Consider the following 17,181-nt stretch of genomic DNA (forward strand, 5'->3'; position numbering starts at 1 on the left):
TCCTCCAAACTATAGAGACCCAGATCCCTCAGTCTTTCCTCATAAGGAAGATGCTCCACTCCCTTAATCATCTTAGTTGCCCTGCGCTGGACTCTCTCCAGCAGCTCCCTGTCCTTCTTGAACTGAGGGGCCCAGAACTGGACACAATATTCCAGATGGGGTCTCACCAGGGCAGAGTAGAGGGGAAGGAGGACCTCTCTCGACCTACTAACCACCCCCCTTCTAATACACCCCAGGATGCCATTGGCCTTCTTGGCCACTAGGGCACAGTGTTGGCTCATGGTCATCCTGTCGTCCACTAGGACCCCCAGGTCCCTCTCCCCTACACTGCTCTCTAGCAGGTCGTTTCCCAACCTATACTGGAACCTGGGGTTGTTCCTGCCCAGATGCAGGACTCTACACTTTCCCTTGTTATATTTCATCAAGTTATTCCCTGCCCAATTCTCCAGCCTGTCCAGGTCTCGCTGGATGGCAGCACAGCCTTCTGGCGTGTCAGCCACTCCTCCCAGCTTAGTGTCATCAGCAAACTTGCTGATAGTACACTCAATTCCCTTATCTAAATCATTGATGAATATATTAAATAATACCAGTCCCAGTACTGACCCTTGAGGCACTCCACTGGTTACAGGCCTCCAACTAGACTCCGCCCCATAGACTACAACTCTCTGGCTTCTCTCCTTCAGCCAGTTCACAGCCCACCTCACTACCTGATCATCCAGACCACACTTCCTCAATTTAGCTGTGAGGATGCTGTGGGAGACTGTGTCAAAGGCTTTGCTGAAGTCAAGGTAGACCACATCCACTGCTCTGCCATCATCCATCCACCATGTTATTTCCTCATAAAAGGCTAAGAGATTGGTCAAGCATGATTTCCCCTTGGTGAAGCCATGTTGACTGCCCCTCATAACCCTCTTATCCTTGATATGCCTTAAGATGGCACCAAGGATAAGGTTTCCATCACTTTCCTAGGGATGGAGGTGAGGCTGACCGGTCTATAGTTACCCGGGTCCTCCTTCTTGCCCTTTTTGAAGACTGGAGTGACATTTGCTTTCCTCCAGTCCTCAGGCACCTCTCCCGTTTCCCAAGACTTGGTAAAGATGATGGAGAGTGGTCTAGCAATGACTTCCGCCAGTTCCCTCAGCACCCGCGGGTGCATCCCATCTGAACCCATGGATTTATGGATGTCCAGATTGCTCAACTGGTCTCTAACCCATTCCTCATCGATTAAGGCAAACCGCTCCGTTGACCTGACTTCATCTAAGGTCTCAGGGGTACAGGGCTCTTCAGGACTGCCTGCAGCAGAGTAGACAGAGACAAAGAAGGCATTCAGTAACTCTGCCAGCTCTGTAACTTCTGTCACCAGGGCACCCATCCCGTTCATCAGTGGGCCTACATTGCCTCTGGTGTTAGTTTTGTCTGCCATGTATTTGAAAAAGCTCTTTTTGCCGTCCTTGACCCTTCTCGCCAGGTTTAATTCTAAGGAGGCCTTAGTCATCCTAGCTGCCTTCCTACATCCTCTAGCAGCAGCCTTATATTCCTCCCAAGTGGCCAGCCCCTCCTTCCATGACCTGTAAACTCTCCTCTTCCACTTGAGCATACCCAGCAATTCCCTATTTAGCCACGCAGGTCTCCTGGCCCTCTTCCTTGACTTCCTACGTGTCGGGATGCTCCGATCTTGAGCTCGGAAAAAGCAATCCTTGAATGCCAACCAACCATCTTGGGCCCCTTTACCTTGTCCTGGGTTCAGCAGTAGCAGTCATGTTTCTCCTTCTTCGTAGCTGGTGCAGTGCAGTGTTTTGACTTTCAGCCTGGGAACAGAACTGATAGTGATGTTTTGGTTTGGCCAAGGACTTTGTGAGCCTCATGCTCTGCCAGGGAGGAGGGGAAGCCAGGAGGAAGCAGAGACAGGACACCTGACCCAAACTGACCAAAGAGGTATTCCATACCACAGCACGTCATGCCCAGGAGGTAACTGGGAGTTAGCCGGAAGGGCTGGGAGACTGCAGGGTTGGAGGAGGTATCGGTCGGTGCTTGGTCGGGCTGAGGGGGGGCAAGTTATCGGTCGGCTGGTGCTGAGGTGTTGTATTCTCTTCCCTTGTTATTTCCTTTATCATTATTATCACTGGTGGTAGCAGTAGTGATTTGTGTTATACCTTAGTTACTAAACTGTTCTTATCTCAACCCGTGGGAGTTGCATTCTTTTCAATTCTCCTCTCCGTCCCTCCGAGAGCAGGGGGAGGGCAAGAAAGGGGGGGAAGTGAGCGAACGAATTGCCTGACTGGGTTTAAACCACGACATACCTTCAAACAGCCTTGTCCATGGGATTTCCCCTAGCAATTGCTTGAAAAGTCCAAAGTTTGCCCTGCTAAAGTCCAGGGTTGCAATTCTACTTGGTATTCTACTAGTCCTACCGCACAAGATCCTGAACTCCACTATCTCGTGGTCGCTGCAACCAAGGCAGCCCTCAACCCTTACTGCTTCGACCAGACCCTCCTTGTTAGTGAGGGTGAGATCCAGCAGCACTCCTCTCCTGGTCGGCTCATCCACCATTTGCAGGAGGAAGTTATCCATACACTGGAGGAACCTCCTGGACTGTGGCTGGGTTGCCGAGTGGTCCTTCCAGCAAACATCAGGGAAGTTAAAATCCCCCACGACGACCACGGCCTGTGACTGTGAGGCCGCTCTCAGCTGCCTGTAGAAGGCCTCGTCAACTTCCTCACCCTGATCCGGTGGTCTGTATCAGACACCCACAACAGTATCTCCCCTGCCAGCCTGCCCCTTAATTCTCACCCACAGACTCTCAACTCGCTCGTCATCTGTCCCTGGACAGAACTCATCCATCCCTAGCAGTGTTCAAGACCAGGTTGGACGAGGCCTTGGGTGATATGGTTTAGTGTGAGGTGTCTGTGACCATGGCAGGGGGTTGGAACTTGATGATCTTAAGGTCCTTTCCAACCCTAACTCTTCTATGATTCTATGATTCTATGAAAAATCTGTACAGAAAGAAGATAGCAGCCTCTTTTTAAAAGACACTCCAGTTCCAAGAGTTCTTCAGTATATAGGAATATTAACCATTTTTTTTTGTTGTTGTCCTCTTACCATTAAAATGTACATACTCTGTCTGACCTCGAGCAACTCCAACAGCAAGCAGTTCCCCCAATGTTAACAGCAGAGAGGTTACACCAGCATGACCTGAACTCTGTTCACCATTTCAAGCACCCATATGTGATAAATCATAACCATATGAAGTACAATTGTGCCTGCCTTATCAGGTTTTAAAAAAAAAACAAAACACCAACACAAAAAAAAACCACAAAAAAACACAAAGTAAAAAGCAAGAAAAAACATTAATATCAGAAATAACAGCCACCTGTAAAAAGCATCAACTCTAACAGGATAAAATCACATTACAATATGCTGCATAAATGCAGCGCTGAGAGTACAGATCAACAATTAGAGAACTGTATTATGTGACAGGAGAATAAAAAATAAAGACATTTATTTTCTTTTGAAACTTCTACAACTACATGCAAGCAAATTCTGACATTTCAAAGATGTCCATAAATATGCACTATTAGAGCAAACGAACAAGCAACCTTCTAAAAGCTGCATGTGAAACCCTGCAATATTGTGACTCCTATCGAGCTTCAGAGAAAGAAGATTTCAGCTTTACCTAACCACATCAAAAAACAAAGACCAGGACTTTATCTTCCAGTAACATCATTCTGATAAGAAGTCAGACAGCAAAAAGCTGGTATATCAGCAACATGGGAGCCAAACCACTGTACTACAAAAGATTGTGGTATAATTACTTGTTAAAACTAAAAGCATATTTGCATGAGCTATCTGTAGTCAAAGACCAAAGTTATTAACATGTAGAATTTTCAGGAAGAAATGACACCTCTCTGCATTTTGGAGCACTGTCACCTTTCCACCCACAATCCCCATTAACAGCTGCTCAGAGACTAGTCCTCACCACTGAGCCAGATATGCCACTTTCCCGCATGTGCCTCCACACCGTGACCAGATGATGGAAGGTAACCAACGGGGTGTCATGGAAAACCAAAGTGCACTTACCGTTCCGACTTTCTTCATCAATAGGAACTATTGTGGCTGGAGGACCTGTTCTGGCCAATTTGCAATCTATAAGGATGAAAAGAGAAGTTATTTCTAATTCCAGAAGAAGGATCTTGGCGGTTTAATTGCTGTTGTTTAAAACAAATCAGCATATCTGACATACTGAAGACAAGCGTCCACTTAAATGTGATATAAGTTACAACTCATAGCTAAATTACACTAGCAGAGGATTAAAATCTGAGTTGTTTGCTTACCTCTCACTCGGATAAACCTTACAAAGCAAGAAAGAATCTGATGACAAAGTACTTAACATCTCAGGCACCAATTAATATTTAAATACTCAGGAAAAACTTACTATGGTTTGTTCTGTGGTAAGATCTATAGTATGTCAGCCTTCCTTTCCATGTCATGAATGCACACCCACACATCCTCCCCCAGATCATCACATACCACCACAATACAGTTTGATGGCTACACTAATAAACTTTTTCATGTCTTGCTCTAGAGATAGCATCAGGGATCTCAGTGAAGCAGAAGTCCTTCAGGACAGAGATAACAGGATGGTAAATTAACCCAAAGAAATAACAAAGGAATGATTAAAATGTATGAATTGTAATTGAAGCTTCACAACCAAAACAAACATAACTTGAATTTAACTGCAACAGAAGAGTCTACTTAAAGAAAGTGAAAAGAATTTTAATAATGTTCTAAGGAAAAAAAAATAAAAACAGACAAGCAATGTTCAGGAAGTCACATTTTGTCATCTTACCCTCATATTGCCAGTCTGGAGTCAAAAGTTTAGAGACGTCAATGGAAGCAGAGCAGAATAACGAAAGAAAATAAGTAAGATTTTGTTGTTTTACTCAAAAGATAGGTTCAAAGACATAAAGCAGTACATGCAGAGCTAGCAAATGCATAGGTGTAGTCTTAAAATACATAAAACCATGTATAGTAGATGTGATGTCTGTACTTTGTGAACAATTTCATTTTCTACATTAAATAGAACAAAAATATTCCCTCTTTAGAGCACACAGAAATACAAGTTCATTAAGAAGAACTTTTAATTTTTAAAGAGCCTCACAGTACCTTTGAAACAGCATAGTAAAAGACACCATTGTCTTTACCATTTCACTGTATATGATATTGCGGTCTATATTTTTAAAGACATTTAGTCTCTCCTCTGATCCTCCTGACACTGCCCCAGCCACATAGGTGGCTACACCCCATTTGTAAGAAATGGAAGGTTCTAATTCGTTTCTAGACAAGGGAAGAAATGCTGAAGTATCATTGTATTTGTTTGAAGTCTAAACAGTTTACACAAAAATCCCAGCAGAAAATCATCTTTAAATTAAACACAAGAGCAAGCTGAGGTAAAACGCTATTTCCCAGTTTACGGTAAAAATTACACATTCATTGACTTCAAAGGAATTGCACTGCAGCTAATTACAGACTATAATTACCCCAGCACAGACATGACCTATGAAGGAAGATCAAAACTGTGAAGCATTTATTCTGTTCTCCATTTAAGTGAAGCCTCTAAAGGACATTTCCATTGCACAGTAATTTCCTTTAGCAACAGCTTTGCTATTCAGCTGATGAGTTCAACTGCAAGACAAACTTCTAAACACTGATGGTAAGGATTGATAACATGTCATTCCTTGAGGCTATTTACCAACAGCCTGAACAACACCTGCATTAATACCAATGATAATACAGTTTACACTGTTTTTTTGTCGTTGGGTCTGAAAATACAGGCAGCTTGTGTGGGTACCCACTCACTCCTTTACATTGGTGACACTGCTTATAGAATTTCACCAACCCATTTGGTTTGCTATCCTAAGTAGTCTGAATAAAATTATTTCATGAACAAACTCTACTTATTCCTTTTATTCTAATATGCTTTAGTTTGGCCCCTAAAATTCGAGTAGTTCCTGTCGATAATTTTGAAGCTTTTTGTTTTGAAGGTGTTAACAGAGCAAACATCATATGAAACATTATGCCCTTCACTTGACTGTAGTTCCCTATCAGCATATTGTGTGGAAAGATAAGCAATGTTGGTATATCTACATAAAGTAAGGATTTTGTTTTTCCCCTCCTATTTTTTTCACTGGATGCTATAAAAATACCAGGACCATAACAGACACAACTTTATTTTTTTCCAGAGATGTATTATCTTTCTCTAGAAGTGCAGGATTTGGCTTAACTGAATGACTCTTTGACAAACTCTTTGTTAGGGCAATGAAACTCAATGATACAAACTTCTACTGAAATTTTGTTTTCAGAAAAGGTCCTGCTATTCACCACTGAGCAGCAATGACCACATACACAACCAAAGAGAAATCCAAAACAGGGGCAATTTTTTATTCTAAAAATTACACATGCCTTATCAAAAGAATGTTCGTGATTTTTTTTGAAAACTGAATAAGCTTTTTCCACCATTATCGATATATTCCACTCCTTGCTGGGTTGTCTCAATGAAAAGGCCAACTTCTAGTTCTACTGTTCAATAAGCAAATTACACAAACTAGAAGTCAATTACATGTTAGCAGCCTTTTTACAGAATTAGTTTTCCATCAAACACATCAGGATTTCCAGAATTATAATCAAACCAGTTACACAGTGTGTTTAAAATGAATGTTCAGCATTGAACTCTAGATACAGAGAGTGTCAGAGAAAAGGCAAACTGTACAGTTAAGTTCAGCAATTTGTAGAGGACTTGAAGTGTGAGCAGATGAAGCAATAAAATTTATCCTGAGATACATTTCAATGAATACAAGAGATGAGAGCAATAGCCAAAACTATTTCTATAGCTAGGAAAAAAAACACAAAACAAAACCAACCAACAACCAAACAACAAAACAAACCCTGAGGCAGCGTAATAGAAATCTGCCTGTGCATTACCCTCATGTCACCAATAAAAAATTCTGAAGACAGACATAGTTTTATTGCACTGATAAAAGTTTACAGATTATTTTCTATAACTTCAGCCATGTTGAAATGCCCGAGTGCTAAATATCAGATTGCTTTTTAAGACGCCTGTCACCCCTTCCTTCTCAAAGACCATATCTAGCAATGCCACTGCCTTATTTTCACATTCATCACCATACACTGAACAGATGTTTAAAAATTTAAAATTGCCATCTTACACAAAATTTTAATTCAAAGGGAGGCAATTATTTTAATTTAAAAACCTAAACACAAGTTACATGTTGTAAATACATATATGGTACTTTTATTTTTCCTTGCAAAATACAATCAATAAGCAACAGCAATAAGACCTCTATATATAATAACCAGTAAACTCAAGCACTGTGCTGTATTACCAGCCAAACCTGGTGGGAAATACCGGATACATGAGAAAGAATATATTTAGACTGAGCCAGGTGCACAGAAAGGTTATTCCCATCATCAGGAGGATCCAGATTCCATCCAATAAAGATAACAAAGGCTTGAATTATTTAGTCTAGGAAAACTGAAGTTCTCTGGAAAAACACTTGAGCAAATATCAAGGAGGAAAAATGAGTTACTTAAACTAAACAGAAATACAAGCACAAAGGACACGCTGAGTGTAAAGGAGAAACAGTTGCATGCTACCCACAAATTTAAGAAGTACATTTCCAGCCTGATTTTTTTTTTTTTCTTGACTGTCAGAGAAGATAGATTCTGGAACACTATTCCACAGCAGAAGTAGCACAGAAATTCTATTTCAGCAATTTTGAAACATACCTTTATTTGCTTATGAAAGGGATTATGGTTGGAAGGGACTTAATTAATCTTAGCCTGACCTTGAACACCTCCAGGGATGGGGCAGCCTGTACCAGTGCCTCGCCACCCTCACAGTGAAGATTTTTTTTCCCCTAATACCTAATTGTTCAGTTTTAAGCCATCCCCCCTTGTTCTATCACTACCTGTTCTTATAAAAAGTCTCTCTCCAGCTTTCTTGTAGGTCAACAGATCTCAAGTTTTCTCAGGTTTTTCTGAAGTTTTATTTAAATGCTCCTCAACAGAATTTATTTCAGCAGTAACAGATTGCTCTAATCCACAGAGCCAAGTATAGACAATTGCACCAAAGGTGACTTAGAAATGAAATATATATATGAAACTTTACTTTCCTGTTCTTTTGTTTTAAAGTGACCTATGTCTGACTGTGGGCCTCAGTACATATCTATTACGTATTTTAACTATTCCAATTTCATGCTGCAGATTACCAGAATCCTGACATGCATCTAACAATTACTTTTTTAATACACTAAAAATAAATAAATAAAGAATTAAGTCTTAGCACCTACTGAGACAAGTTGGTTTCTTCCCATCATATAGTTTCTTTGAAAAGAGGCTCTGTGCCCCATCAAACAGAAGCCAGTGAGCAGTAGCAGGGAAAAACACCACACAGAGGCTAACTTGTCTTACTGATGGAAGGAAACTGTGCTCCATTGAAAGAACAGGGAGAACTGACACATTGAACCACAGTCTGTTTGTTCTACATTTGTTTGTTCTAACTTTCTCAACAAAAAGCAAGTTGCCCTTGAAATTCCTGGGCATAATGGAGCAGTCATGGAAATCAAATCATGCTGAATTGAACACACTTTAAGGCAGAAAAGGCAGTACATAAATGAGCTTCCCTATCTACAGGTTTTCACTATTTCCTTTTATGATTAAGCAGCAGCTAAATGTAATCATGATATAGCAGAGCCCTTCCCCCTCCCCCAAGCACCTTACAGAAAAGGCAGTAGGCATTCAGGCAAATAAACTTAGTAAATATAACAACAAACTATGAAGACTCTCCTAAAAGCTTGCAGAAAAGCATTTTTGCTCCTCTCATTAAGTTCACTGATTTATCTAATTAGTGTGTTTGTTTTACAACTATATGATCAAAGAAAATAAAATAAATAAAGGGCCTGCCTCCTTGGGAGCAAAGTGAAAATCTATTCAACAAACTCTTCATGGATCAGCGACATGGCTCAGATCCATTTGGATAGCTAATTTTCATTATTTTAATTTTCATTACTTTTAATGAGATGGCTCAGAAGAAACCTTCAATCATTGTTCTAGGTAAGATGCTCAGCAAGGTCAAACAGCCTGAGCCAAAACAGACATAACAACTTGAATAATCCCATTCTCTACCAATACAGAACCGCCCAATCATCGTACTTTTACCTTATCCTTGCCCTCTCAAAGCCACTTCCCATCAAATTGTTACATTACTTGAAGGACTTCTCTCTATTTCAACTTCACAGCGAAATTTAACAGAAACATCTATAAAATTAAAATAAATTTTACCGAATTTGCGAAAGAGAAACTGGGAGCTGACATGCAACACGAACTGCTCTAAGGACACCTGAGTAGAGACAGTAGAGACATCAACAAGCCAGGGATTAGACTTCTCAGCAGCCAAAGGATCTTTCCAACCACCACCCCTGCAAAAGTGTGGGGGTTTGCAATTAACAGCAGCATGCTTTCACCCCCTAAACTCTCTTCATTCTCACCATCCTGAAGACCAACTGCATCCTCATAGCAGTTCTTTCCCAGGGATGGTTTCTTCTGCCATCTCCTGAGAGACCAGTTCCTTCACAGAGGTGTTTCATAGGACCTTATAAACTGGTCTCCTGCTCTGAATCACTTGAGGGATGCACATCTTTGCCATTAATTGTAAATGAAGCTTACAAGGCTACAGTACCCTTTTCAAATACCTCCTTAACAACATTTCCAATAAGCCCCATATTCATACACTTCCAAAGATGGCTGTAGCCTCATGTACATTTAGAAGCTCTCTGACAACAAAGACATGAAGTTAGAGATAGTCACAGTGATCAATACATGCCTGTAACATCCCTGTAATAAATGCAGTTACTTAGAAACCCAAAATAACCATTCATACATCCCTAAATTCCAGCTACATAAAACATTTGAATTAGCTGGGAGCAGTGTCTGAAGTTGGCTGTTCTGACCATTACATCTTATGACGGCAAGGTATACATTCACATCAAAAGCTTAATAGTTCAAATGGCTTGTCCCACAAAGCCTTACAAATTTAAGTAACTGTAACCAAAGGAAGGTTATAGCGCTTGAGAGGGGATATTTGTTCCCAGTAACAGATTACAACTTCAAGAAAAGTTCAATAACTTAATCCTATCACATCAAAGACAGAAAGAGTTTTACCCTGAGGAAAAAAAAAAGTGAGCTGCCCTGCAGGGAGTACAACACACTCAACTGAAAAATAAAGAGCCAACCTGAACCTTTCTGGGGACATTATTTTGTGAAATAACTGTAACACCTAAATGCTCCTGAAATTAAATCTGAAAAAAATAATCCACGTCAATACGCTAATCACCAACTCTTCTTGCAGCTGCTTCAGAAACACCCATTTATTACTCTAAGGTATTTTACATTTTCTTACATTCAATTTTGCTTTTATATATTCTGATAAGTAGCTTTGTTTGTTTTTATATAAACAAGCAGTCATAGGCTGTACAACAATCTCAAAAAACCTGACTCAGTTCCTAGCAGATACGTAGCCTGATTTAAAAGACTTCTAATGCAATAAAATTCTATTAATTAACTACTGAAGTAAATTATTTTTTTGTTGGCGAAATAAAATTTGTCACTAGAATAGATTACTTTAGATTACTTTATAGTAATGTAGAAGTCTATTAGTCTTCAGCATTAATTCCTTACTTACCTAGAGCTTCTAACTAAGTTGGAAAATCGCACATGCAATTACTCTGTATTTACATTTCAGTCACTTTTGTTGTTTAATGAAGATCAGAATGTTGAGCTTATCAATTACTCAGTATCTGCTTGTACATTTAATCCAAGACAAAAACATTTTGAAAGGTAGTGTGTGTCATACTGGCAGCTTTCCTGTAAAGCTGTGAACTCAAAGGACAGAACTAAGGCTTGCACACTGAATAAAGACATATTTATTCAACAGGAAAAACTCAAACCTAAGTTCAAGCACTTGGTATTCCAAGAATACAGTATTAAGTCTTAATTGATTTTTTTCGTTCTGTTAATTTGTCCAAGTTCTTCCTGAAACCATAAAAATGTGTAGCATCTACATCTTAGGGCAAGCAGGGTACTGCTTGCTCACATGGTACCATCTCATTGTGGTGCAGGAAGAAACAGTGGGATTCGATACTGACCTTCTATACCCTCCTTGCTTTTCATACCCCATTTTATCATCCCTAAATATTGCAGCAAACAATAATTTAAAGTGTGTTCAGGATTCTGACCGACTTCCATGACCATGTACTATGAATAACAGAAATGGTAATATGGAAAATTTAATACTAAAATTGATTGACATCTTTAAATATAGCCACTGGAACTCTGAAGCCTCTAGACAAAGAGCCCGGACAATGCCTCAGAATCACCATCGATTGCACCAAGTTAATTTTAAAGCTATATGTGCAAATATAACAATAAGGCACATTTCCAACATAGGGGACCAGTCAGCTATGCAAATGAACACATACGGTAGTTTTCAGGCTAACACCATACTATGCTACATCAGAAATACTGTGCCAGTTTAAGACGTCACTGTCTCGTGGCTCAAGGAAAAGTATTCCCTATTGCTGATCTGGCAAAGCAGAGCACACTGGCATTTGAACTAAGGCAGGTCTTTTTGTCCTGAAGTCCGCAAGGTGACCATGTGCAGTCTTCTAATTTGGCTCAACTGTTTCAATAATACCAGCTGATGACAAAATGGTAACAACAGGCAAGTGAGACAGGAGGCTTTGACACCTTGATCCACCCCTGCAGATTCTGAAGCACCTATCTGATCACTGTGTAGCACACACAATTTCTCTGAATACTGGACAGTTCAACACCAAATGCTAGTAAGTCAACCTTCTTAAGAATGAAGCACTGACAAGTCATTTGGTACTACAAAAAGCCTGACACAGCAAACAAGCCAAAACTATTTTCCAGACTCAGCAGAGTTAGAAAAAAAGCCTAAATGAACAAAGGGAGTTTTCTAGAGCCTAGAGAGGAGGTGAAAGTCCAGATTTTTTGTTTCTTCCTCTCTGCAGTTATAAGCATTTTAAATTTGCTCTAGTGAGAATAAGAAAACATTCAACACCACTCCTTAGTTCAGTGAAAGCAGTAAGCAATAAAAACCAGGTTTAATCTCAAGCATACGCTTCAACTCTGACCCTTTCCATCCATGTTGAGAGAGAAAGAAAAAAAGAGCTTGTGAAAGAGGGTTTAGGAAGTCAAAAGTATTTAAAGCCTCCCCCCCCCCCTTCTTCTGCACTGCTAAGTATATAAAACACTACCATAAAAGTCTTGAACATATAGAGAAAGAAAGACAAAATCCCTAAGCCTGAGTCACTGATAATTCTGTGGCCACTTTAAATAAGAAACGAATGGTGAGAGGGGGAAAAAAAAAAAAAGAAGGGAAAAAAGGACACATGATTTTTGCCTGTTCAGTGACTAGAAATTAAAGCGAGTTTGTGCATTGCCACACAAAAAGATGTGTAATGAAACAAAGCCAAAACACCTGCAGTAATTGATTTACTAAAATGTTGCCAGAAAGAACAGCAAGTGCCAAGAGGGCAGGTTCTGAACCACTGGGATGGTTGGAGATGGCACAAGTTACTGAGAAAGCCTGTTTCAAAAGAACTAAGTGATTCACAAAACAGAATATCAATGAATTGAGTAAAACCTCAAACCCACATGTTTTTATAAATTGAAATTCCTAGCAAAGCTCTTGGGAGTTTGTGATATGCAGGGAAAATGATAGCACATTCTGTGCTTTATTTAAATTGGGGAGGCAAAAACTGAAATTTTAAGACTGTGGCATTGGCTGAGGTTAAAGCACCTCACATTTAAATCTGCTGGAAAATATACTTCTGTTTTCAGAAGCATTTTATCCTCAGAGATGCCCCAATTGCTCATTAAGTAAACAGTCCTTTGAAAGACCTTATACTTACTTCCACATTTTATATTTCCACCACTCATTCAGCAGAGAACATTCACAGAAAAAAAAAACATGAAAGAGTCTCTCTAAACATCTTGATTTACAGAACAAGGTTCCTAATAAAGAGCTACATAGAGCCATACATTTAAATTGAGTAACTAAGCAACCCAATTTAAGGGGAAAATGTCCTGTCTTCTTTCCTGTGTGACTGAATTCAGAACTACAGCTGTGCAATTTAGGATAAGCTTGGCAATAACCTTTACATTAGCAGGCTTGTACTACAATTGCTCTGTATTGAAAATAGCATAAGAAGGGCTTTCACAGACTATTTTCAGCTCTTCCTGACAGACATTTCCAATTGTAGAAAACCAGGATGGAATGACAGCGAACTTGTGTTTGATTCAAACACATTTGTGATACTTCTTAAACCTACATTGAATTTCTGTGCTTTGATTCAGAGTGGCTCAATTTAGCATTAGTCAAATTCATAGCTCAGAAATTCAAAGACTCAAGGGAAAGATGATCCAAATGTTAAAATCCGACTGTAGCTGAATTTGGGTTTGGTTTGGTTTTAAATGGAAACAAAGTGAGGCTTGATGGATAGTTAAATATAAAAACGACAAACCAAATAAAGAGTATTATTGTAAGCTCTTGTTACCATAGCCTTAGAAAACATGCTTTTAACACAGAATATACAACCTGAACAGGCAATATATTTTGTAGCTTATTTTTTTTCATTTTTCTAGGTTTTTTTACAGATATAGTATCTATAAAGGGATTGGTACATGAAAATTGCCCTGCAAGTGCTGTGGATTGCTATTTTACATTTAAAGCTTTAGAAAGATGCAGTACCATCCGTCTTTTGGGCAATATACTTTTAGATTGAAATAACTTTCCATTTCACAAGCAGTTTGGGAATTGACAGTCTTTAAAATCATACTTGTGCCTGAAAACACTGTAAAACACAAAAACAGGATGTTATGCCAAGTAGCACCTAAAACTGCTATTACCAAAATAATTTTTAAGACCATTAAAATGCACTGGATGACTCCAGAATAACTGCAGTATCTTAAAAAATGCTTAAACGTTAGAAGTTGACTAAACTGGCTTTTAACCATTACTATGCACTGACCATTAAAATTTCATAGTATTTTCCATATTTCTAAAATTACATTTTTCCTATTATCAGTGCAACACATTTAAGACAAAAACTTCGTATAGGAGGATGAAAAATATTTAATATTTGGAATTAAACTGAATCCAGGTACTATAAGCAGATTTTCAAGTCAAAACAATTTTAACTGCTGTATAAAAGCAGAAATTTAATTACTAATACACGCAACTCAGAAAAAGCAGTTGGAGGTACTTGCAACATTTCATATTTTTGAAACTTTTTTGAATGTAAATACAAAAGGATTAGTATTTATTAACTGAAATATGCGAGAATAGACAGATAAACTGCCTATAGATGAGCTAATAATATTTAGCCTTCCCCTGTTCCTAAAAGGTAAATTTGACTTCTAGGCTTTAGCCTCAGTATTAAGGTTCATTGCCACTGCAATCACATTCAAGCATCAGGCTTCTCATCTTCATCTGAAGAGTTTCTCCTATTTCAGTCCAGGATTCTTTTTGTACACAACAGACATGGAAAACATAAGTTTATCTTCCACAGAATCTATTGAGGTTAGCTGAGACAAAAGAAAGAAGCATTAAAAGGAAGTTTAGGAAAAAAAATTTCATTTTTTTTTTCTATGTACACAGAAATATTTTCATTTTTTTAAAGTAGATAGAGAATTTTTGAATATTACATTACCATGTGTGAATAGCATTGAAACGTATTCTTGAGAATACGTTGTTGTCAACTTTCTTTAAAAGGGAGTGCTTAATTAAGCAGACCAGAAAAAAGTTGTAATGTCATGAAATCTCAAACTCCCTTTGGATTTTTAAGATTATAACCCCCACCCCTTCCCTCATCTTAAACATCAGAAACATTCCCATGTTATTAAGCAAAAATCAAGAGTGAAGTTGGAGTACTTCAGTGGCACAATAATAAGAAGCTGTTTTGCTCCTCTGAAGTCACCTCTCCTGTGCTGAGTACTGGCTGCTGTAAACAGTTCAAGAAAATTCCTCTTGGTACCATACGTGCCAAATATACAGCCGGTAGCCCGCACCAACCCCCACTGAAAACGGGCTGTGCCAATTAACCTGCCAGTTCTAGGATTGTTTATGTTTCAAGTAATTAATTAGCAATTTTGTGAGCATTTACATATTGTGCTTATAAATATCGTTTCTCATGACATCTCTAATGAAGTCAATGTTGATCAACATCTTCCTGTAATTTAATCAAGACATCAAGCAACAGTGACAGAAGGTGAGGAAGTCGCTTTGCTGCTGGTAAAGCAAAACCCCACTGTGCCTTTCACAGAAATGAAGGGAAGCAAGACAATTCCTTGCCTGAAGACACATAATCTTTCAGCTCCTTGAGTACCTGCTCAAACATTGCTATAATGAGACAGTCAAAATAGGCTTCCACAATTACATCTTAATTACAAAAGTGCAGTACAAATTTTCTCCCTGTTTCTCCGTGGCAAATGCAACCCTGATCCAGGAGGACAACCTGCCATGTCTGAGAGTCACAAGACTTCCACTGAGTTATCTAGCCCACATATCTAGAGTATTCCCTACTCCATCTGCATGTTTGCAGGACTTGATAATGTGTCTTAACTAAATCATGATTTAATTACCATTGAACTCACTCTTGAAGTAAGACAGACATCGTGCTTTGGTTTTGAAAGCAGAAAGGTTTAGATATTTCAAGTAGAAAACATTGTATCCAACATCAGCAGCCAAAAAACAAAAGCTCTGAAAGGCCACAAAGGACTAAAAATATGATTTTAATCATATTTCCAAGCACATGTAATAGCAGAATACAAGACATAGCACACAATGAACTTACTACTTGTAAGCAAGTTCCTGTGGCTTCATAAAGTCAATTTATTTTGCAGAGAGGATGTTGACACATTCACAGATGTAAAAACTAATTAGCCAAGGATCCAGAAAATGTTCCCCCCACAGCCTCAGTGAAAAGGTAGAGAGCAGTGAGTGGAAAGCAGGCTCCAAAGTTGCAGATAGAAGGTACTTTCTCTTATACGCCACCTGAGTCATATCCATTTGCATGTTCCTTATCCATGAAAAATGTAAAATAATAAGACTTTACAGCAAGTGTCACTCTTTAAAGCACCTGTTTATTAAATTAGGGACCAATGGACTGCTTTCTGTCCATCATAGACCTAGCCTCTGTCTAAAGGTCCTGAAACTGTGAGTTAATTATAAAAGCAGTAAGGACTTTAACTGAATACATTGTTTTTCTTCTGATTAGATGCATGCTTCTGATACCTATTTCGATGAACAAAAAAATATACAATCTTAATTTTATAATTAAAGTTCTTCCCATCTACAATGATAATCATATTCATTCTTATAGGTGTGGTACTTAGGCTTCCTGGTCCCACAGTTTATTATTCACATTTTCATGTAAATTCACAAAACATCTCCCAGTTCTAAACACAATTTGTCTGAAAAAAATGCAAGGCAGGATGGGAGCAGGAATACAAATCTTATATGCAAAGTTAGTACTCTCTTCAAAATGTATTTTAGAAAAAAAAAAAAAAAATCAAACTGTGGTGAAAAGCATTAAGTTGTAACTTAAGCCTTCTATGAAACATCTATTTAATAAGCAAACTACAGTCTGAGATAAAAGAACAAATTTATGGCAAAGGCCATATCTATATGGCATCAGCTTTTACTCCTGCCAGAATTTCCTTATACTTGTATTTGGAAAGCTTGGGCCCTATTGACTAAAAAATGATCTGGTAAATACCAAAGTTACATCTTTTGCTCGTCTTTGAACCAATTTAAGCTTTATTAAAATAAACTTACTGGTTTCAGGTATCTCCCCTGTAAAGAAACTATGTGAGAAAAGAAGTATGAAATGAGACAAAGAACTGCTCAGTTCAGAACCCTTCAGCAGACAGTGGTCACTAGCACTCAGCTGAAAAAGATTCCCTAGATGTGCCAAGCCCCACCAAAACATGGAATTAAAGCCAAGCAAAGTGGTTGGTGCTGGTGTATGGGCTCTCTAAGCTCTAAACACTAAAAGACTTTTCAGAAACTTATACACGACA

The 17,181-nt window shown here is 38.8% G+C and overlaps 1 protein-coding gene across 9 annotated transcripts in view; it reads right to left on the bottom strand.

The window, feature by feature from the left end:
• Window positions 1-17,181, bottom strand: part of PCDH15 (protocadherin related 15) — a 370,883-nt gene that overhangs the window by 338,687 nt on the left and 15,015 nt on the right. For 5 of the 9 annotated variants that reach the window (XM_062637924.1, XM_062637928.1, XM_062637921.1 and 2 more), the window contains exons 2-3: window positions 4,847-4,861; window positions 4,078-4,143 (exon numbers count right to left, since the gene is read on the bottom strand). In XM_062637924.1, coding sequence (XP_062493908.1) covers window positions 4,078-4,143; window positions 4,847-4,861 — 81 coding nt within the window. The remainder of the gene's footprint in view (window positions 1-4,077; window positions 4,144-4,846; window positions 4,862-17,181) is intronic. The other 4 variants (XM_062637927.1, XM_062637929.1, XM_062637920.1 and 1 more) reach the window with 1 other exon arrangement.

Source organism: Pezoporus occidentalis, unplaced genomic scaffold (genome assembly GCF_034315485.1).
Source record: "Pezoporus occidentalis ecotype Australia unplaced genomic scaffold, CSIRO_AGI_Poc_V1 ctg54, whole genome shotgun sequence".
Lineage (NCBI taxonomy): Eukaryota > Metazoa > Chordata > Aves > Psittaciformes > Psittacidae > Pezoporus > Pezoporus occidentalis.